Source organism: Saccopteryx leptura, chromosome 7 (assembly GCF_036850995.1).
Source record: "Saccopteryx leptura isolate mSacLep1 chromosome 7, mSacLep1_pri_phased_curated, whole genome shotgun sequence".
NCBI lineage: Eukaryota > Metazoa > Chordata > Mammalia > Chiroptera > Emballonuridae > Saccopteryx > Saccopteryx leptura.
This window is the reverse complement of record NC_089509.1, coordinates 4,336,908-4,361,569: the sequence shown is the minus strand read 5'-3', so window position 1 is coordinate 4,361,569 and position 24,662 is coordinate 4,336,908. Positions and strand designations below refer to the sequence as shown.

General features: G+C 36.9%; 1 protein-coding gene across 3 annotated transcripts in view; it reads right to left on the bottom strand.

The window, feature by feature from the left end:
* Positions 1–24,662, bottom strand: part of CNTNAP5 (contactin associated protein family member 5) — an 855,485-nt gene that overhangs the window by 136,385 nt on the left and 694,438 nt on the right. For all 3 annotated transcript variants that reach the window (XM_066345536.1, XM_066345539.1, XM_066345538.1), the window contains 4 exons: positions 12,888–13,044; positions 9,669–9,796; positions 9,314–9,484; positions 4,301–4,519 (listed from right to left, as the gene is read on the bottom strand). In XM_066345536.1, coding sequence (XP_066201633.1) covers positions 4,301–4,519; positions 9,314–9,484; positions 9,669–9,796; positions 12,888–13,044 — 675 coding nt within the window. The remainder of the gene's footprint in view (positions 1–4,300; positions 4,520–9,313; positions 9,485–9,668; positions 9,797–12,887; positions 13,045–24,662) is intronic.

Genomic DNA, 24,662 nt, shown 5'->3' with positions numbered 1-24,662 from the left:
CGTTTGAAAATCAGAACAATGCCTTCAATTCTTAAAAAGAAGTCAGAGATATTTGTTATGTGCTAGAAAATTCATAATTGACTAATTGATTACTCAGTGGGGAAATAAATGGTATTATCCATATTATTCACATTCCACAGTTGAAAAAACTTTGTGTCACAGACATTGCTTTGGCTAGAGTTAAGAATCAAACAGATTTTATACTGCACAGCCAGTATTCAGACCAGGATCTCTTAACCTTCAAAGCTTATATACCTTTACAACCCTAAAATCCTAAAATAAGCTATTTCATCAGACAATTTGGGTCATTACTGCAACTAAGGGATTATTCTATTTTCTTCCCCTGGTGTCTTACATAGTTTATTCCATCAAGTAACAGACACATAAGCATCAATCTTCTTGGCTTTCAGACCATTCCTGCTGATGACCTACACCATTAGTAAGCTGGCTTTGCTAAGAACACTTTTGTATGAAACCCTTCAGTTGGCCCTTGGTATCAAGCATGTTCACTGTGATGCTGCTTCCTTGGACTGAGCATGAATCAATTCTTAAAAATGTTGGTATCATTATTTTCGACCTGTCTTAGAAAAACCTCCATGTGTCATCAGGAAAAATGTTCATTACTTCCAAAAAAAAGAGCTCAGTTCCTTCTGCCTCTATTATTCTTGCGTGACCTCACAATGTTTGACATGATTCACCAGAAAATAGAAATAATAATTCCCTTCCAGTGTTGAAGCAAGAGCAACATTTTGGGATCCCTGCAAATTTACAATTCATGAAGTCAGTGTAGTATTTTCCCCAAGGAGTTATAAGTTGAGAGTAACTTTAGTTTGTTTTGACACAGATAAGGAAACCAAGCCAAAAAGAAACAAAAAAGTCCCAAGAAAGGCCAAATAAAGTAGGAAGGAAGGAAGCTGCACAAAAATGAGACTCACAGGCCAATGCCTTTACCAATATCTATTCTAGAGATGCAGCACATCTGGAAAGATGTGATTTCAGATTTGGGAAGAAGGTGACTTTTCCTTGCTGCTATAGGCATGAGGATAACGATGTGATTCCTAATAAGAGCATGGCAATATCCGATCCTCAAATTGTAAAAAATCAGTTACCAGCCTCATCATTTTCTGTAAATAAATTTTATTCTGCAAATAAAAACAATGAGTATACCTAGGCTAGTTGCTTTCCTACCAAGTCCACATGGTCTGTTGGCAGTTGACCTGGAATTCACACCCAGATCTCCTCATTTCCCTGTTGCCATGGTGTTGGTTCTTGGACTTCTCTTGTCTCCTCCTCACAGTGACTGGCATGTTAGTAGGGGACAGCAGAGAAGATGGATGAGACCTCCAAGAGCATATGTTATAAAGTTTCTCCTACCCCATTAAGTACATATGACCAGTGATACAGCATGGCTGTAAGTATAACTAACATGGTGATAAAATCCAAAAGTTAAAATATTATTTCTGAGAATCCAACAGCATGAGGTGACCAATGCATTAACACTTCAACTTGCCACATTCTGATAACAAGGGCAGTACTAAGAGGTATACACTATTCTATAAAATTCAATCCATTTCTAGGACTCAGGGAGCACTCATGAGAACAGCAGCAATGCCAGTGATTACAATGCTGTAAGATGGTCTGCTTTGAGTAAAAGATAGTTCAGTAGTAAAGGTATTAGGTCATCTGATCTGTGGTGGTGCAGTGAATAAAGCATTGACCTGGAACACTGAGGTCACCAGTTCAAAACCCTGGGCTTGCCCAGTCATGGCACATACAGGAAGCAACTACTATGAGTTCATGCTTCCCACTTCTCCCTCTTTCTCTCTTCCTCTCTCTCTCTCTCTCTCTCTCTCTCTCACACACACACACACACACACACACACTCTAAAAATCAATAAATTATATCTAAAAAAGAAAAAAAAGGATTAAATATATCTGGTCAGACATAAACAAATTAATATTTAAGTACTGCCACATTCAATTTACCCCAGTAATGAAGTACACACTAATATCTTTTTCTGACCAGCAAATAAAAAATATTCAATGTCTCTAAATTTCTAAATGATAAGGAATGCAATTCTTCAGTTTGGCTGGTATAGCTAAATAGAGCATTTTTAATGTTGTTGTTTTGGTTTTGCTCTTTTTCATGAACCATTAAATTAGAAAAAAGAAAAAATATTGCAACTTAAGAATTTTCAGTTACCTGATATTTCTAAATGGACATTATCCCTGTACACTAAACAACAAAATTCGAACCAAGAGACAAAAATGAGCTCCAATAGCATTTTTCTTCTTCAAGTACATTAAGACAAATTCAATAAAGCCTGGGTAACATCTGAGATGGAACTTATTGGAGAGAAACAGAGAAGCAGGTGCTTTCACTGCAGCTGACCTTAGTTCTACCTCGAGCAAGACATCGCCTACAGATCCAACCACGTGCTCTTAAAACTCACTGCCTCTCTGATCAATTTAATTGAAACGTCTGGAGAACAAACCTGCCATGAAACACAGCTGCTTCTTTTTCCCTGTTGACTTGCAGGAAGTTATTGCATATTCAGGGCATATGATAATTTCATAACTGCATAAAATTTGCATGAAAGGATTGAAAATTATTCTATCTTGTTATACACATTTCAGCCTCAAATATTAGTAAATACTTACCAAAAATAAATTAAACTTGGACATAAATATAATGTATGAAAATTGCAAACTACGTGAATTGATTTCACCAAAAAAACACAAAAATCCCCATTAAATTGTGATGACTAACAAACTTCTTCAGAGAAGTAAAATGTGATAATTAAATAGAACTAAAATAGCAATATAAATTTAAACATTTTAATAGTAAATCATATCATTAAGTGAATTATTAATTAAGTAAATGCGTTATAATCATAACATTGTTTAATCATTTATATTTTAGCTTCTGCTAGATATGAAAAGCATGGCAGATAAAAAAGGATGGCCCCTATTGGGAAAAAAGCATATTACACATTTTTTACTTTTTATTTAACTCATGTGCTTTTATGTACTACTCTCCTCAGAGTTAAAAAGTTTTACAAAACCATATTTAAAAGAAACAAATAAAAACACCCATTGATTGCTGATAGCTTTGTGCTACTAGCAAGAAGGCTGTTTAATGTGAGAGTTGGTTAAATAAGAAAAATGAAAGACAGTTATATTTGGGTAGACTGGCACCTTTTGAAATCTATTTATACCATTGTTCTAAACATCTAAACTTCAAGTGTTATGTAAGAGCAGCTTCTTGGCTTTGACAATACTACAATAGTCATATCAGTTACAGCTCTATTTTGTCCTTTAAAGCTTTACATTCTCTGCTCAATATATTTATAAAAAATACTGACCTTTTCCTACCTGGACTAATATAGCTAAATTTCCTGTTCCTATTTCTATTTCTCTCCCTGTTTTCCTCTCTTTCTCTAACAAACACACACACAGCATAACGCACGACTGTGAGCTCTTTGAATGTAGTGTCACTACACAATTTATCTGTCAAACTCCACCATCCAACAAGGTACCTGACTTATTTTAGATGCTCAGTGACTATAAAATGAATGAATACATGACTCATGAATGATGTCTGAGACTTTCCAGTTCCCTGTGCCCAACAGTGGCAGCCAGTTCAGATGAACAACTTGTCTAAAGCCTCACTCTAACTCTCACAAGGGAATGAGCCATGGAGAATCCTTTGCTTGGGGATTAAGACTGTTCTTATGTGCAAGTGTAAGGCAGCCACACAAGTGATGTGACTTCAGGAGTATCAAAGAAGCTCTTAGTCTAAAAACCAAGAGCTCCTTCCCCTTTACATTTCTGATGACTGAAACCCATTTTGAATGGCACAACATATTTTTCTACACTGTTAGTAATTATTCTTAAAAGTTAGGTATCATCCAAAAGAGGAAAGTGTGGCCCACAGACTTGGAGTCAGAACCACTAAGGTGTGATACATTTCCTTTTTCTAAAAGTATATATTATAATTAAAAAATAAAAAATAATAAGGGTTCCTGAATATCTGAGGGTCATATGTATGAGGAGAAAAGATACAAAAAGAGTCTGAGCTCTCCTCAAAATTTGCTAAGGGGTGGTACAATCTTTTATCATTGTGGCTAAAGAAGTGAGAAAAAAAGAAATTATAAAGTAAAATTTACAATTATAAATGCTTTGTGACACATTTTAATCATTTCTCAGATCTACAGTAAAAAGCAATTTCCGTTGGACCTAGTAACAGAATGGTTTGTAGGGTTTTTTAGCATGAAGGGTGCCTTAAGATGTCCCCTACCTACAAACAGCTGGCTGTTCAGCTGCAGTCGGAAGTGGCCCGCCTCCGAAGTCTCCCTGCATGTCCTTGGGAGCTGGTCCACCTGGAGCGAGGTCACCTTGAGGTTCCTCTCAGCCCGAATGTAATGCCATTGGTTGTCATTCAGAGGAGAAGGAGACTGGACTATGAGCTCTATGGGGCCATTCCCAACATCAATGGCAAAAGTGATCTCAGAAGGAGCTGAAACCAAAAGGGAAACAGGTAGAATGATGAAGGGAGTTGTCAGGACATTTAGGGCACAAACATATCGTGAATGAATGGCATGGTAAGTCAACAGCTAGATAAAGAGGACATCAGTTGAAATCCCCGCAGCATTAAAATTACAATTAATACTAATATTTACTAAATATGAAGCCTCAAGCTCTCATTTTGGCCTTGTTGGTCCTAATTATGAGAATTCAGGAAGAGACCTGGGACACCAATATTAATCTGATAAGCCAGCATTAGTGCCAAAGCTCTGGGTTTTTCTGTGTCCACTCTGGCTTTAACTGTGTTCTCCTGAATATCCATAGATACTGGGTAGTTAGGCAGCTCTTCTCCTGCAGGGAGAAGACCCATGACCTGGGATATCTGCTAATCTTCTTGATATTATTTTATTAGTACATGTGATATAAGCATTTACTCTGTTACTAGGATTTAAGCAAAAAGGCTCAGAAAGTTTAAGTGTCTGTCCAAAAAAGGCATTGCCATAAGTGTTGGTACCTGGCAGGAAACACCAATGCCCTCCTCCCCACTCGGGGCTCCCTCCATGACTCTGACCTTCTGTATCACTCTGCATAGCACACAAGCCAGGGCAGCTGGTCAGGGAAGTAACTCCTATAATGATATGATGATGATGATGATGGGGTGGTGGCGGCAGTGATAATAGAGCCATTAAGAGAGAAAAAGATGGAGAAGTAGTCCCAGCACAGTAGGTACAATGAACTCTGCCAGGCCCTGTACTAACCTCTGACCATAGATTCTATTATTTTAGTCCTTAAAACTATTCTATGAGAAAGGCATCACATCATATTTATTTCTATTTTATAGGTAAAAATAATTGAAGTTCTTAGATGTGTGACTAATTTTCTCAAAATCTCTCAGATAGCAAGTACAATCTGACTCTGAAAGTAGAATTATTTGCCATTTATTACCAATTGAGTGTATACTTTTATATTTTCTATTATTACATAAAATTGTTTTTAAATCTGAAGGAACTGACTAGGTAAATTATAAGCTGATGTTGAGAAAACAGTCCCTTTCAGTAGCTGGACCTTCAATAGGTCAGAGCTTCCTTTCTTTCTCAGCACCTTTACCCCTAAAACAGCAAATGGGTATTTATTTTACAGAGACATCAACTGCAAGATCTGAATTATCAAAGGTCAAACACCACCTTTGACCATTCTCTCTTCAACTTTAACCCCTAACACAAAGCCAGTCTTGGTATGAGATGCCCCAATCTGCAGAATTTTAAGTAACTGAGAACTTAAATTGTTTTTTAGTCTGACAAATGTGAACCATGACCTAGAGAAAAGGTAATAAGGTATAAGCCTTAAAAATGAAATTTGAGAGTATGGATTCTGGAGTCACCGTGACCCAGGGCAAGTTTTCTATTTTGTTCTGTCTTAGTTTTCTCATTCATAAAATGGGAATGAAAACAGTACTTGCTTGTTAGGTTGTTTATAAATATATTCTGATGGATTTTAAATGTCATCAAATTTAATATGACTACTTGAATTTTGTACATTGTTGTACAATCTAAACATCAAATACAGCACCAGAAAATACAGATTGGATATTAAATGTTATTAGCACTAAATCATTTCTCATTACCCTACAATGATAAGCTGTGACATTAGTTGCTGCTTGAATGAATCAGCTGCTCTTGGGGACTAATTTTTATTAAATTTACATTGTGGTTATTATATTCATATTATGCCATGGTACTCATCACCTAATTTTCAGTACAGGCTAAGTTAGATACTCTTATTTCAAACTAAGGCCATCAGTTTCCTCCTATTAATAATCTCAATTGTTGACATCATAAGAGGTTAAAACTACCAAGGAAAGGGAGCGCTTTCCTTGTGTGAATTGTGTGTATCTGCAAAAGGAACACTGAGCTGCTTGGTGATGTGTAGGGGAAGCTACAGACACTACAGCTCTCCTCTTTGGCCAGTGCTTTTTGCTTGTTTTCTGGGAGCTCTTAAATTTCCAAGTTTCTGTTTGTAAAACATTACTTATGCTTTCAAGGGTATGTAATGAGGTCACATGATTGTATTGTAGTCAACTGCCTCAATCAAACAATAGAAAATAACCATTTAGACACAGATAAATGAGACTTCTAATGACAGCATGGTCTTCATGGCTGTGGGTATAACAAGGGCAAAATGGTGAGAACAGTCCATCTGTGCATAAGAAGGGGGTATCTTGAGTGCAGAAAATTGGAAAACTAACACAAGCAACTGAAAGATCTATTTTTCATTACTGCCATGCACCAATAATTCCGAATGTCGAAAAGTATAATTTTGATGCCCTGGCTGGTTGGCTCAGTGGTACAGCGCCGGCCTGGCATGCAGGAGTCCCGGGTTCGATTCCCAGCCAGGGCACACAGAAGAAGCACCCATCTGCTTCTCCATCCCTCCCCCTCTCTTCCTCTCTTTCCTCTCTGTCTCTCTCTTCCCCTCCCGCAGCAAAGGCTCCACTGGAGCAAAGTTGGCCCGGGCGCTGAGGATGGCTCTGTGGCCTCTGCCTTAGGCGCTAGAATGGCTCTGGTTGCAACAGAGTGATGCCCCAGATGGGCAAAGCATTGCCCCCTGGTGGGCGTGCCAGGTGGATCCCGGTCGGGTGCATGCGGGAGTCTGTCTGACTGCCTCCCCATTTCCAACTTCAGAAAAATACCAAAAAAATATATATATATATATTAAATTTATATATTAAATATAAATATATATATATAATTTTTTGGTCTAAGTTTTAACAAATACTGATGTATTAATTTTTTAAGAATGATATGTAAGCCTCAAATTGCACTTTTTATTACTTACCATTTAGAACACATTATATTCAAGATGGAAATGAAAACAGAGAAGTCCAGATATACCAATGGTTCCTGAATATGCAGACTCAAATATGCATGGTGAAGTAAAAGTATATTTACAGTTGTTGGTATGAAAACAATACAATACCCTGACAAGGTGCTCAGTTGATTAGAGTGTCATCCCCATACACCAAGATTGTAGGTTTGATCCCCCATCAGGCACATACGAGAATCAACCAATGAATGTATTGACAAGTGAAACAACAAATCAATGTTTTACTCTTTCTCTTTCTCTTTCCCCCTTCCTTTTTTTTTAAATTAATCAATCAGTAAAATATTTTTAAAGAAAAATAATATGATAATTAATAAATAGTAGCACAAGAATAAAATCTCTGTTTCACCTACTCACAACTGTAAATCTACTTTCATCCCACCCTGTAGGTATTTATTTTTAAGAGTAAGAACTCAAGTTCTGATTTTTCATTTTTATAATAACTATTGTTAAACTATTGAGTTAAACTATTGTTTAACTCAAATCTGTTGTACAAACAAATTGTATGCAAAGAAATCTCAAGCAAATGCAAATCTTCAAAAATTGTTACATTTTACCAAATAGAATAGCATCCTTAAATAAATTTTCTGGTAAAATATTTTAGTGGATTATTATTTTTTTACAGATTTTATTTATTCATCTTAGAGAAGGAAGAGAGAAAGAGAGAGAAGGGAGAGAAGCAAGAAGCATCAACTCCCATATGTGTCTTGACCTGTCAAGCCCAGGATTTCAAACCGGCAACCTCAGCATTCCAGGTTGGCGCTTTATCCACTGTGCCACCATAGGTCAGGTATAGATTATTTTTGATTGCAGAGATATTTGAAAGTTGTTAGATTTTATTTTAAATAATATTGTACATAGAGAAAGTGTTGCAATTTTTATTATAAAATGAATTTTTTATAAATCTGTATCAAATTGATCCTGTTTTAAGCATTTCTTGAAATTTATACTTTTATTGCTTAATGTAAAAAAATAATTTAAAATTTATAAAAAGTATCCTTTGAAAAATATGAGAGAAGATAAGTGGGTAAATCTGATTATAGTCTTTTCAACATAAACATAAAAAGAAAACCAATTTTGATGGAGTTGTTCACAAATTTGAGAAAGAAAAGTCTAAGGAACAGAAATTTTAATGTTATTATTGTTACTGGGCAAACCAATAGGTAGATATGGTCTTTCACTTTTTATAAGAAAGAATTAATATAAGAAAACAGTATTTATTATGTTGTCTGTTTTTTGTATTGGAATATTTTATTGACATGATCACATATTAAAATTCAATAATAGGACATCTTACCATCTGCATTTTCATTATTTATTATTATTTTGTGATTATTTCTAAATATAACTTGTATACAGGAGTTAAAAATGATAAAAAATGATTCATTCTTTCATCAAAGGCACTTAGAGACACCAAATTTATGGTGAAGTAGGAGAGAAACAATGGGAATTCTCATTGCATAGTGACACACACTCCATGGTGGGAAATAAGTGAGGAAATTACTTTCAGAGCAAAAAGCACAACAGAAAATGGACCTCAGATATGAATAGAATGCAAAATAATAATAATTTAGCATTCCATGGAAATTGTAATGAACATGTTCTGGATATAGATGCTCAAAGTCACAGGTAAGAAATACTCATGGATGAGATAGAAGACATCACCACAGCTATCCATGGAAATTTGAGAAATTTGGGGAATGCACTATTAAAATGACTGATTAAATACCGATAAGTAAAAATAATACAAAAAGCATTAAAAAGAACTAGAAACTGTCATTGGTAATTTTACAGATGTTCAGTGAGATTAATTTTCCAGTACAAATAGTTGCTCATGGGTAGCCAAGATATGACTGAAATTTCTTCTGTTGACCAATTGCATTAATTTAGAAATGAGGGAACTTACAGCTTATTTCAAGTCTGATGAAGTCTATAATGCCCAGGTTTTCCAGGAAAACTCCAGATAGAGCCGTGGTTTTAAAAAAGAAGGAAATATCAGCGCTGAATTCTGCATGCAAGGTGGGAAAGTGCAGGTAGGAGGCTTCTGTGTAAAATGAGACCGCATTCCAAAAGTGCCCTGCAAACAAGAAAATCCTTAAGTGTAGTTTATTGTTTTGGAATGGAATATAGAGAGCTGGGCATGTGGGTGACAATTTTCAATCCTGGGGGAGACTGCATGGAAACGGGGAAGAGAATAAACACATCTCGTGCTTATGCGATGCAGAAGGGAAGTTGTTCCCCCCCCCCCCATTAGTACTCACTGTCACCATAGCAACGCAAAGGACCAATTCTCCAAGCAGCTTCTGAGTTTGATCTGTTGGTATCAGTGATAACTATTTGAGTGACAGGCAAGTGGTCTTTGAAAGAAAGAAAGCCAGTATCATTTGTCCTGCAAAACATAAATTTAAGGGGGGGGGGAGGGAGGAGACAATGTGGATAATCTATGCAATCTTTACAAAGACTCCCTTTTTTAAAAGTGATTTTGGTGGTTGCGGCAGGCTGGGGCAAGGAGGAGAGTAGCAGAGGGCCTTTTATCTCCGAAATGTGTGTGAAGGGCTGGAATGCAAATTGCAAAACACAAAGGCAGTTTCTGAATCCAAACAGATTTTACACCTTCCCTAAATCCTTCCAGAAACGCAGACCATTTGCAGAGCTTGCTGCTCTTTGTAGCTAAGAGCATACCCTTGCTCAGTGCAGTGCTGACTAAACAACCATCGCCTCTTTCTCCATAAAAAGACTGGCTATCTCAGGAACTCACTGGAAACCTGCGTCACAAACCCCACGTGAAATTGCTGCAAGGACAAGTCTTAGCCACCTACCAACAGCTTTTCAACAGCTTAGGATGCTTCTTATCATCTTTTAACTCTAGATTAAAACAAGTCTTTACACTGACTGGTTTGCTGCTTTTCATTTTGCCCCTTTGAATAGTGAGTTTCTTTCATGCTAGCTGACCCCCGGGAGTGAGGTTTTTTTTTGTTTTTTGTTTTTTTTTTCTTTCAAAAAATAAAATTAGCTCCAGTTACAGTTTTATTAACTTAAAATTATATTTGTTTGATAACCAATATATGGGAACAAGAAGAACATACATTTACCTTTTTTAAAATGTTGTCTTACATATTTTTAAAATAAACCGATCATACTCTGGATGGTCAGGAGGCACAAGGACGTACATGAACTCATACTACTTAAAGTTAAAGGTCTTGGTCATTAAGGACTCTGGCTTTGTCTTTGCTATTTATGCAATTAGGAAAGTGACTAGTCACCATTTGACAAAAATTTTTTTTAAATAACAGTGTTAAGTTATTAACTATTTTTCTCTTCATAAGTTTTGTTTTTGGACTGCTGATAAGAACATAACTGAGAGGAAAAAATGTAGGTAAGAAACTGGCATTGGATTAATAAATATCTTGAGCCAGTGATATACTAAGAGATATGTTTATTTTTCCAATACAACACCATTATGCAGTGGGTACCATTATTCCAGGTTACCAATGAGGAATCTGAGGCTCAGATATTAGGAAACATCCAAGATCACATTACAGAAGGGGCAGGGGCATAGTCACATATTTGCTAACTATCTCATGTCTAAATTTGGCAAGTATGTCATAAATATATGTTCATCTAAGCAGAACTAAATCATATGAGGCAGTCTGAGAACCACATGGGCTTCCCACTAACACAGCCTTAGTTGATTGCAGGATAGATCATCTTGCATGAGAATTGGAAGGCAGAGCCACATGCTCCAATATTCAGGACAACGTATATGATGCAGCAAGTTGATAACAAGAACATAAAGGAGAAGATTCATATTGATTCTCTGTATTCAGAAATAAGTCAACAAATGTTCAAACCAACATCTTATTTTGTTATCATTTACAGCTCTGAGTTTACAGATAGCAAAATCAACATTCCAGATTATTAATTAGGGAAACCTAGCAAGGACCAATTAGTGTGCTAGGGTTCTTTAAGGAAATAGCATTAGAAAGAGAGAGATTTGTTCTGGAGTCTTAAGTCCCCAGTTCCTAGTTGTGTTAGCTTGGGCAAACCACTTTATTTCTGAAACTGTCCAGTGTCCTCAACTTTAAGATGAAGATAAATTTTATATTACAGAGTTGTAGAGAGGATTGAATGAGATTATATAGTCACTTAGCATTGTGTCCAATCTATAGGAAGTGCTAAAAATGGTAGTAGTTAAAACTTTAATTCTCATGTGAACTATGTTTATTTACTATGCAGTGGGTACCATAATTCCAGGTTACCAATGAGGAAACTGAAGCTCAGATATTAAGAAACATTTGTTTCTATTTGAAAGCACATCTCTGAATATTATTTACACAGAATAAATTTTGAGTCTTCACATTCTGATATCTTTTCAGAAAGAGGTTTCAAAGCAAAATTGAAGTAATCAAAGCAAATAGTCCAAACTTACATCCTTTCCCAAAGTAACAGCATTTCTATAGCATTTATTTATTTTTATTTTCAAGGTAAAATAATCAATTCTGAAGATTGCCCATCAAAGCTAAATACCACCTCCCTTACACACTGTCATCCTATCTACGTTGATTTGATATCCTTGTTGTCAAAGTGTTGGGATATCCAAATAGCACTGTAAAAATAAACATATTTTCCAAATAAAATAGTAAAATTATTTATATTAAGTTTGATGATGCACTGCATATTACCAAAATTACTTTTAATGTGAAAACTAAAATGAAACTAAAATAAATAAATAAATAAATAAATAAATAAATAAATAAATAAAAATCTGCTATCCAAAATTGTTTAATGGGATAGAAACAAATAGCAAGTCAAATGCCTACAGGGACTAGGAAATCAATAAAAATATATGAAGTTGGTTTTTTGTTGGATGGTAAATGGAAACTGACATAGAGCTTCACTGTCAGGGTGAAAAAGAAAGAGAGAGACAGGAAGATTGGTAGAAAGTAGATGTTCTTTCTAAAGGAGGCAGTGATATTCATTAGTAGAGAGATAATTATAATATTCATGAATTTAAAGCCAAGGGGCTACCCTGGAATATTAATGCAAAAATTATCAATTTTTAAACCTTGGTTTGGCTAGTGACTAAAGCAGTGGGGCAATGGGAGAGTATAAAAATGTCTATATAATTTGACATTCCTGTATTTTTTATTCTCCCTCCCAAAATCTATATTCCATACTTTATAGAAACACTGACTAAATCACAAAGCTATATATTAAATTTCATTATTGTGTTTAAAATAGAATGTTTGAAATATAAAGAGGTGATGAAGAGACAATGTGCTTAAAGTTTATATTATAAACCTCAGTAATAGCCCTAAAAGTACTAGAAATGGTCATTTTCAAAGTTAAAAACATTCACAATCATTAGGAAGCCCTAGTTTATATTGAATTTCTCATCTGTGTCCTTTTCTCTTGAGAAAATGTTATGTATCAATTAATGCGTTTCCTCCACACCTGCAGAAAGGTCATGATCCCATTACCATTCATCCTTGTCAGCATCACAATTGCAAAAGTGCCGAATGTCCAGGCAAATTTCATCCAGGCCACATTCACATTGCTGAACTCCAGGTGGAACACCTCCCCAATAAGGATGCCTTTCCTTTGACCGGCCAATCCACCAGGTAAATGGTACTCCATCTGAAAGACAGGGTATTTCATAACTCAGAGGGCAGCAAGCCTGAAATAACAACATATCAGGTGTCACAGAAACTGAAGTAAAACTGTCTTGAAGAATATAAACATATATATATATATATATATATATATATATATATATATATATAATAGATTTTTATAAATATAAAATCTTTCTTTCCTTCTTTCTTTTTTCTCTCTCTTTTTCTTTCTTTCTTTCTTTCCTTTCTCTCTCTCTTTCTCTGTTTTTTTCTTTCTTTCCCTTTCTTCCTTTCTTTCTCTTCCTTCCTTTCCTTTCTTCCTTCCTCCTTCCCTCTCTTCCTCCCCCTTTCTTTCTTTCCTTCCTTCCTTCCTTCCTTTCTCTTTCTTTCTTTCTTTCTTTCTTTCTTTCTTTCTTTCTTTCTCTTTCTTTCTTTCTTTCTTTCTTTCTTTCTTTCTTTCTTTCTTTCTTTCTTTCTTTCTTTCTCTCTCTCTCCCTCCCTCCCTCCCTCCCTCTCTCTCTCTCTCTTTCTTTCTTTCTTTCTTTCTTCCTTTCTTTCTTTCTTTCTTTCTTCTTCTTTCTTTCTTTCTTTCTTTCTTTCTTTCTTTCTTTCTTTCTTTCTTTCTTTCTTTCTTCTTCCTCCCTTCCCTCCTCCCTTCCATCCTTCTTTCCTTTCTTTTCTTTTTTTCTCTCTTTTTCTCTCTGCCTTTCTTTGTTTTTCTCTCTCCATTTTACTCACAGATATGTATATATATATATATATATATATAGATAGATAGATAGATAGATAAACTTTTGCACATATAACTAACATATTCATGAAAAGATTTATATAGTAGGATATTGAGTAATCACAATATTTAGAGGCAGAGTTACAAACTTAAATGTTTACTAAATCAGGAAGGTATCACAATGAGCAAATAAACTAGAAAATTTCTTTTTTTAAATGTTTATTTTATTGACTTCAGAGAGAGGAAGGGAGAGAGCAGGAGAGAGACAGGAATATCTGTTTTTCTATGTGCCTTGATAGGGGATTGAAAGAGCAACCTTTGCTCTTCAGGACGATGCTCTAACCAACCAAGCCATCGTTCTAGGTCATTATTAAGACCAAAAATTTTAATATATAAATACAAAGATTAATTTTCTTCTAAAACTACTAAAGGAAAAACAATCCTGAACATCACATTTAACCCATATAAAGCTAGTATGTAACCTCCATTTTCAGGTTTATATAGTTAACAGAAATGTATTCTTGAGCCTTACCCTTGTCAATTTCCTTCTTTGCAAAATTTAGTAAAATCTATTGGAGATTTATTTTTATGATTTGAATACCTCTGTAAATTAAAATCATTACTCATAAGATGATAATGTATCCAAAACCACAGGTGAAGACAAAGGTGGAGGGTTTTAATAAACACAGTCTTAAGCTAAATGAGGTTAGGTCTAGGTTCCCTTTGGAATTTGTTATTTGGTTCCTGTTGAGGATAAATCTGACACTTAATATGTGTTTATTTTTTAGAATAAATATATATATATATATATTTATTATAATCAATTATTCATGATTTACCACTTTAAAATAGTAATATAATATTGTCTGAGAATGCTACTCTATTGATATGTTGCCTAGGCAGGATTTGATTTTTATGCAACTTCTGATTTACAAACATATAACTGAGAAATTATTTGTACAAATAGCAATAACTTTCTCTGACATTGCTGTCACTCTCACGTCTTGCCGGAATCACTGAGCCTAGTAGAAAGGGCATCGGCACCTGGGGCTTCTGAGAATCTCCATTATTTTCTTAACAGTAAAGAAAGTCATATCTCATTACAGTTTTGATTTGCATTTCTCGAATAGCTAGTGAATATGAGCACCTTTTTATGTCCTCTTGGGAGAAGTGTCTGATCAGGTCCTCTCCCCATTTTTTAATTGGATTGTTTGCTTGTTTGTTGCTGAGCTTTGTGAGTTCTTTATATATTTTGGATATTAACCCCTTATCTGAGCTGTTGTTTGTAAATATCATCTCTTATTTGGTTGTCAGTTTCTTTTGCTGTGCAGAAGCTTTTTAGTTTGATACAGTCCCATTCATTTATTTTTGCCTTTACTTCCCTTGCCTTGGGAGTCAAATTCATAAAATGTTCTCTATTTTCAAAGTCCATGAGCTTAGTACCTATGTTTTCTTTACTGGCCACATTTAATCCCAGTGCCAGTCCATGCCAATTGCACTGACTGACCTGAGGTTCTCACACACTCTTCTGTGTGTACTATTCTCTGCCCTCGTCCACTTTCTCCTGGGTGCTTCAGTGGCAGATTGGGCTGTATCATTGGATCCAGAAGTTAAATCTCACCTCTTCCCCACTGACCCTATTAAAAGTGCTCCGATATGAATAGACACTTCTCCCGGGAAGAAATACAAATGGACAACAGATATATGAAAAGATGCTCATCTTCTTTAGCTATTAGAGAAATGCAAATCAAAACTGCAATGAGATACCACCTCACACCTGTTCGATTAGCTGTTATTAGCAAGACAGGTAATAGCAAATGTTGGAGAGGCTGTGGAGAAAAAGGAACCCTCATACACTGTTGGTGGGAATGTAAAGTAGTACAACCATTATGGAAGAAAGTATGGTGGTTCCTCAAAAAACTGAAAATAGAACTACCTTATGACCCAGCAATCCCTCTACTGGGTATATATCCCCAAAACTCAGAAACATTGATACGTAAAGACACATGCAGCCCCATGTTTATTGCAGCATTGTTCACAGTGGCCAGGACATGGAAACAACCAAAAAGCCCATCAATAGATGACTGGATAAAGAAGATGTGGCACATATACACTATGGAATACTACTCAGCCATAAGAAATGATGACATCGGAACATTTACAGCAAAATGGTGGGATCTTGATAACATGATACGAAGCGAAATAAGTAAATCAGAAAAAAACAGGAACTGCATTATTCCATACGTAGGTGGGACATAATAGTGAAACTAAGAGACATTGATAAGAGTGTGGTGGTTACGGGGGGGAGGGGGGAACGGGAGAGGGAAAGGGGGTGGGGAGGGGCACAAAGAAAACAAGATAGAAGGTGACAGAGGACAATCTGACTTTGGGTGGTGGGTATGCAACATAATTGAATGACAAGATAACCTGGACTTGTTATCTTTGAATATATGTATCCTGATTTATTGATGTCACCCCATTAAAAAAATAAAATTATTATAAAAAAAAAAAAAAAAGTGCTCCGAAATCACTCCATTATTTTCTTAACAGTACTTATTATTTTATTTTTGTTTTTCTTTTTCTATGTGTGTGTGTGTAACATGTTCTTATATATTATCCCTCACTAGAATTAGAGCAAAAAGTTTGTAAAACTTATTCAGGGCCATGTACCCAGTACGTAGAATGTGCTTGGTTTGAGTGAGGAATTAAACATATATTTGCTAAATAAACAAATGACTAAATGCCAAGGTAAAAGAAAAAACCAGCACAGAAAAATTTTCCACGGATGACTTTTTGTAAGAATAAATATGATTACAATGCCTTCGATTTCTATCTAGGTACAGTATATTCATTTTTTAGCATTTTATGCCATAACAAAAGATATTATGCATGTTTGTCATTATAATGACAAGCTGAAAAAAGGACCTTCATCAAGTGTTCAAAGAAGTGTTTATGACAATTGTGGCATAGAGAGATCACCATACAGAAAGGTGTTCACATACCAGTTCATTCATGTGTTTAGGTAAATGAAATAAAATGCTTGTCAGGTTTGAGTATAAAAATTAAAAAACAGCCTGACTTGTGGTGGTGCAGTGGATAAAGTGTCAATTTAGAATGCTGAGGTAGCCAGTTCAAAACCATGGACTTGCCTGGTCAAGGCATATATAGCAAGCAACTATGACTTGGTGCTTCCTGTTGCTCCTCCCACTTGCTCTCTCTTTCTCTCCTGAAATCAATAAATAAAATCTAAAATAAATATATATATACCTGTTTTTATATACCTGTATATAAAATAGGCTCTGGCCAGTGGCTCAGTGGATAGAGCATCGGCCCAGCTTGTGGATGTCCCAGATTCGATTTCTGGTCAGGGCACACAGGAAAAGTAACCATATGCTTGTCCTGCCCTCTCCCTTCCTCTTCTCATTCTCTTTCCCTCTCACAGTCAGTGCCTCCATTGATTTGAGCATTGGCCCAGGAAGCTGAGGATAGTTTGGTTGATGTAAGCATTGGCTCCAGACGCAAATTGCCAGGTGGATCCCGGTTGGGGTGCATGCAGGAGTCTGTCTCTTTATTTCCCCTCCTTTTCATTTAAAAAGAAAAAATATATAACAGGACACAAGAAAATAAAATTCCTGGCTCTATCTTTTCTCTCCTGAAGGTCCATGATCTGGTCTCAACCCAAAGGAGCTCTAAAAGTTATAAAGTTTCATAAAAACTTAAAACAAATTTTAAAAATTCATTTTCTAAGTCATTTAAAAATTTAAGATTCAAAAAAAAAAAAAAAGATTTCCAGAAATGCCATCAGCTGCTAAGTTATTTGTGGCTTCATAAGTTGTGCACTGTAAACTCATCAAAGCAGGATGGGAATTGGCAGAAACAACCAGATGTGACTTTGGCTTCGGCTGGGGAAATGGGAAAACATGTTTTCAGAAAGTATTCAAAAGAGGAAATTAGGTTTCTCAACAGCTTTAGTGACAATATTTAGCAGCTAAAATGCTACATATATACACTCTGGAAAAAACTAATAAATTAGCTCACATAAGACATCAGGCAGTACAAAACCCCTTCGCACAGAAGAAGGAAGCAAAGCGGCATTGGGATCTGGGCCTCAGCTGTTAGGTCAGTCTACAAGACCAGACATGTTGGGATCAGGATTCACAAATGATTTCAAACAATCTGAGCTAAGAGCCTCACTCACATCTCATTCTCACTGCTGATTTGCCTATTCATAATTTTTTATTTATTTCTGAAAGAATCTCACTTGACTCAGAATTTAACCTTTCCATCTTTCTCCGTGACTCTCCCCAAACAAACTACTCCAAGCAAAGAGAACTACAGAACCAACATTCTGAACATTAGGCCTTCACTTCAAAGACCAACCTTATTTTTTTTTATCTTATTTTTATTAATTTTAGTGCAGTGACATTGATAAATCAGGGTACATATGTTCCGAGAAAACATCTTCAGATTATTTTGACATTTGATTATGCTGCATGCCCCTCACCCAAGGTCAAATTGTCTCCCATCACCTTCTATCTGGTTTTCTTTGGGCCCCTCCCATCCCCCTACCCCCTCCCTCTCCTTCCTCACCCCCTCCCCACCCCTACATCCCACCCCCTGTTACCATGATATTCTTGCCCATGTCTCTGAGTCTCATTTTTATTTCCCATCTATGGGTTCATATAGTTCTTAGTTTTTTTCTGATTTACTTATTTCACTCCATATAATGTTATCAAGGTCCATCCATGTTGTTGTAAATGATCCGATGTCATCATTTCTTATGGCTGAGTACTATTCCATAGTATATATGTACCCAGGCTTTTTAATCCACTCGTCCTCTGACGGACACTTGGGCTGTTTCCAGATCTTCGCTATTGTGAACAATGCTGCCACAAACATGCGGGTGCATTTCTCCTTCTGGAACTGTTCTGTGGTGTTCTTGGGGTATATTCCTAAAAGTAGGATGGCTGGGTCAAAAGGCAGATCGATTTTCAATTTTTTGAGAAATCTCCATACTGTTTTTCACAGTGGCTGCACCAGTCTGCATTCTCACCAGCAGTGCAGGAGGGTTCCCTTTACTCCACATCCTTGCCAGCATTTATTCTGTGTTGTTTTGTTGATGAGTGCCATTCTGACTGGTGTGAGGTGATATCTCATTGTAGTTTTACTTAGTATTTCTCTAACGATTAGTGGTGTTGAGCATTTTTTCCTATACCTATTGGCCATCTGTATGTCCTCTTTGGAGAAGTGTCTATTCATTTCTTTTGCCCATTTTTTGATTGGATTGTTTGTCTTTCTATTGTTGAGATTTACAAGTTCTTTATAAATTTTGGTTATTAACCCCTTATCAGATGTACTGTCAAATATGTTCTTCCATTGTGTAGTTTGGTTTTTTATTCTGTTCTTATTGTCTTTGGCTGTGCAGAAGCTTTTTAGTTTGATATAGTCCCATTTGTTTATCCTGTCTTTTATTTCACTTCCCCGCAAAGATAAATCAGCAAATATATCGCTGTGAGAGATGTTGGAGAGCTTACTGCCTATGTTTTCTTCTAAGATGCTTATGTTTTCACGTCTTACATTTCAGTCTTTTATCCATTTTGAGTTTATTTTTGTGAGTGGTGTAAGTTGGTGGTCTAATTTCATTTTTTTGCAGGTTGTTGTCCAATTTTCCCAACACCATTTATTATAGAGGCTATCTTTACTCCATTGTATGCCTTTACCTCCTTTGTCAAATATCAGTTGTCCATAGAGCTGTGGGTTTATTTCTGGGTTCTCCGTTCTGTTCCATTACTCTATGTGCCTGTTCTTATGCCAGTACCAGGCTGTTTTGAGTACAATGGCCTTGTAGTATAGCTTGATATCAGGAAGTGTGATACCTCCCCCTTCACTCTTCCCCTTCAAGATTGCTGAGGCTATTCGTGTTCTCTTTTGGTTCCATATAAATTTTTGGAATACATAATCTACATCTTTAAAGTATGTCATTGGTATTTTAATTGGTATTGCATTGAATTTATAAATTGTTTTGGGTAATATAGACATTTTACTGGTGTTCATATTTCCTAACCATGAGCACGGTATATGTTTCCACTTGTTTGTATCTTCCTTGATTTCTTTTATCAATGTTTTATAATTTTCCGAGTACAAGTCTTTAGTCTCCTTGGTTAAATGTACTCCTAGGTACTTTATTTTTTGGTTGTATAGTGAAAGGGATTGTTTCCTTAATTTCTCTTTCTGACTATTCATTGTTGGTGTATAAAAATGCCTCTGATTTCTGAGTATTAAATACCTGCCACTTTGCTGAATTCATTTATCAGGTCCAGTAGTTTTTTGACTGAGACTTTAGGGTTTTCTATATACAATATCATATCATCTGCAAATAATGATAGCTTTACTTCTTCTTTTCCAACTTGAAAGCCTTTTATTTCTTCTTCTTGTCTGATTGCTCTGGCTAGGTCTTCCAGGACCATGTTGAATAAGAGTGGTGAAAAGGGGCACTCCTGCCTTGTTCCTGATCTTAAGGGGATTTCTTTTAATTTTTGCCCATTGAGTATGATGTTGGCTGTGGGTTTGTCGTAGATGGCTTTTATCATGTTGAGGTATGTTCCCTGTATTCTTACTTTGTTTAGAGTTTTGATCATGAATGGGTGTTGGGTTGTTCATAAAGTAGTTTATAATCCAGTTCGGTGGTGTGAACTGGGAGTCTGTGCGTCTGCCTACTCCACTGCTATCTTCAGGTCCCTCATTTTTTTAATATAAAGATGTTAGACATGTAGATGACTACATTCATGGCAGAAATATCAAATACCATTGCCAATTTGTAGAGTACCATTGGCAGCCTATTTTCAAGCTTTACAAATTTACTTCTAGCAATCTTTAAAAAAAATTCTTATAAGGATATTCATCAGTACATTATTCAAAGTAAAAAAAGTAATAGGCTTGTGGCTTAGTGGCAGGACTTTCAAGGCGGGGACAGTGCAGAACATGACACTAAGATGATGAGGTCAGAGTAATGGTGGGGTAGGAAGCGATACCGATAAATATCCCCCAAAACTCAATAAGATCTTCAACCAGAAACAGAAAAACCTATCCTTGGAGCCTCCAGATGTTTCGCAATACACCCGAAGGTATGATCGAGCGAAAAATTGGCTAAATATATAACCAAACCCCGAAGGAAATAGGGAGTAAGAAATGCTCTGCCTTCCTCACTAACCTAAACAGGGTGGCTTTCACTGGAAACTGAGAATATAGAAACTAAGGCGGGCAAAGGGGGTGAATAGATTCAGGCCGTGGCACAAACGGCCGAACCAGGCTGTGGCACAGAGATCCAAGCCGAGGAAAAACTGTTCCTGTGACAACCCGGGCAATACAGCTAACACTCGAGCCAAACCCAGACAAAGAAAGACAAGCGGGGCAGCCATTTTACCCAATCTCCTGGTTGGCACGCGCAGATAGTGGGCGAGAGATTCCTTCCAAAGCCCCAGGAGTGTGCACCCGTGTTGTCCCACAGAGAGGCAGAGTCAGAGGCATTTGTGTGGGCCGAAAGTGGAATCTTCGGGCTGCGCCAGCGCCCTGGGGGAGCCACGCACAGGGAATGAGCGAGAACTAATTCCAACGCTGGAACTTTTCCGTGCGGAAGGGGGTTTCACTCAGAGGGTGAGGCTGTTGGTCTGATATCCTGGTCTGCGCGTGCAGATAGTGAGCGAGAGATTCCTCCAAGTACCTTGGCAGTGCCTGTCCATGTTATCCCACAGAGCGGCAGATTCAGGGGCCTTTGTGTGGGCCAAAAAGCAGAATATTGGGCCGCCCCAGTGCCCTGAGGGAGCCGCACAAGGGAAGGGAGCGAGAACTAATTCCAACACTGGAATTTATCCGTGTGGGAGGGGTTTCACTCAGAGGGTGAGGAGGCTTGTCTGATATCCTGCTCGGCACGCACAGAGAATGGTCAAGAGACTCCTCCCAGCACCTCAGGAGTGGGAGCCCGTGTTATCCCACAGAGGGGCAGAGTCAGCGGCCTTTGTGTGGGCCGAAAGCGGAATCTCAGGCCGCCCCAGTGCCTTGAAAAAGCCGCACACGGGGACGGAGCAAGAGCCAATTCCAACGCTGGAACTTTTCAGTGCGGGCAGGGGTTTCACTCAGTGGGCGAGACTTCCGGCCTGACATCCTGGTCTGCGCGCGCAGATAGTGAGTGAGAGTTTACTCCAAGCACCCCGGGAGTGGGTGCCCGCCTGTGTTACCGGACAGAGTGGCAGAACAAGAGGTCTTTGAGTGGGCAAAAGCCGCGCCTGATTATGCTAGCAGCTCTGACTGACTGAGCCCTACCCAGAGCCCTACACTGAGTGGGAATAGAGTGGGGAGTTGCCAGCTCTTTGAGCCTCTTACTATCCAGGCAGAGGCAGGAGCAACCCCATAGCTGGATTATCAGGCTACTAATTGAGGAAGGAAAGACTAGGAGAAAGGCTCCAGGAACACAGACTCTCTCACTGTCGGAGCCTATAAATGCTAATAACCCTCGACTGCCAACGAGACTGAAGCACAATACATGACATCGCCATAGAGACTTATCAACAGCAAACCTCTACCTGAGCGTGCCAAAGGGGCAGAACCCGGGGTACAGAGTCACCGACCAGGAAGAGGGAGAGAAAAGAAAAAGCAAGAAGATAACCTTTCAAAATCAAGAATAATCCACAGACTTTATAACCTATCCCATTTTATTATATTTGTTCGTTTGTTTCTCTTATCTTCATCCTTGATTTTTTTTTTCCTCCTCCAATTTGGTCGTTTAATTCTCTACCAGTCTTACTCTCTCCTCTCCTTGAACTACACTACCCATAAGTGTTACATCTCCCATTATTTTTTCTTTCCTCTTCCTTTCTCTCTATGAGGGTTGCACTCCAAAACCCTTAACTCTCTCTCTCTCTCTCTCCTCTTTTTTCTTTTTTCTTCTTTTAGTGGTTCCCTCTTTTTTTTCTCGCTCTCTCTCTTTCTTTTCTCCCTCTATATTAGTTTCTTCCTTTCTCCTTTATGTCTCCTCTCATTGAAACCTCAATAACAAACAAATTATCTTATCTGGGACTCAAACTTATGTTTGTGGCATTTTGGGGGGATTTTACCTCACCTTTTTAACTCAGTAGCAGTCGTCCCATCCCTGGCTCTCCATTTTATCAAGCACTTGTTCCACTAAATACAATACTAATTTTTTAATTTGTCCCCCCATTTTCCTGTTTGCCTCTTATTCCTCTCATCATAACTCTTACTCAACCAACACGTAATGCAAATCATTTAATTCTTGATCTAAATTTTTTTATTATTTGCTTTTTGTGGGTCCATACCCCCCCTTTTTATTTATTTTTATATTTATTTATTTTTTCTTGCCCCTTTATTACATTTTTCCAATTCAGGCCCTCCATTACAGGCATTGTTTGTTCTATTAAATACAATATAATTCACAGTTCACCACAAGATTTTCTCAAGAAAGAGAGGAGAAGAGAGGAGAGGAAAAAAGGAGGAGGGGAATAATTTCCTTATTTTTAATTTTTATTTTATTTTATTTTTCTTTATTTCATTATTAATTTTAAAAAAATACAACTTTTTTCGATATTTTATTTTTTTAACTTTTTATTCTTTATTAAATCTCATTAATACTATCAACAAAACCACCCTCAGATGCCGTTAAGGAACAGAAAATCGAATATCATGGATACAAAAGAAAGAGAGGTAACACAGCTAGATGAGGAAAAATCTATGAAGAAAAAATTTAATATATTGGAAACCTTAGAGCTAAATGACAGAGAATTCAAGATAGAAATCCTAAAAAACTCAGAGATATACAAGAAAACACAGAAAGGCAATTTAGGGAGCTTAGAAAACAACTCAAAAACACAAAGAATATATGTCCAAGGAAATTAAAACTATAAAAACAAATCAAAAAGAGATGAAAAACTCAATTCACGAGCTGAAAAACAAGGTAACAAGCTTAGCTAATAGAACAGGCCAGATAGAAGAGAGGATTAGTGAAATAGAAGACAAGCAACTTGAGGCACAACAGAGAGAAGAAGAAAGAGACTCAAAAATAAAAAAAAAATGAGATAGCCTGAATTATCTGACTCCATCAGAAAGAATAACATAAGAATAATAGGTATATCAGAGGGAGAAGAGAGAAAAAATGGAATGGAGAACATACTCAAACAAATAATAGATGAGAACTTCCCAAGCCTGTGGAAAGAACTAAAGCCTCAAATTCATGAAGCAAACAGAACTCCGAGTTTTCTTAACCCCAACAAACCTACTACAAGGCACATCATAATGAAATTGGCACAAACCAATGAAAAAGAAAAAATTCTCAAGGCAGCCAGGGAAAAGAAGAATACAACATATAAAGGAAGGCCCATTAGATTATCCTCAGATTTCTCAGCAGAAACTCTACAAGCTAGAAGAGAGTGGACCCCAATATTTAAAGTCCTGAAAGAGAGGAACTTTCAGCCACGAATACTATACCCATGAAAGCTATCCTTCAAATATGAAGGAGAAATAAAAACATTCACAGATACAGAAAAGATGAGTGAATTTATCATAAGAAAAACCCCACTCCAGGAATTACTAAAGGGGGTTCTCCAATCAGATACAAAGAACAACAACAAAAAAAGCCACAAGTAAAAGCTCCAAGAAGAACACAATAAAACCAAATTTAAACTGTGACAACAACAAAAAGAAAGGGGGGAGAGGATGGAGATTAACAGTAACAAAGGACGATGGAGTGCAAAAGTACACACAAAATAGTGCGCTACAATGAACAGGGTAGGAACCTTTTTCATTACTTAAAGGTAACCACCATTAAAAAAACCACCACAGAAGCACATGACATAAAAAAGATAGCAACAGAGGAAAGATGTATGGAATACAACCAAATAAAA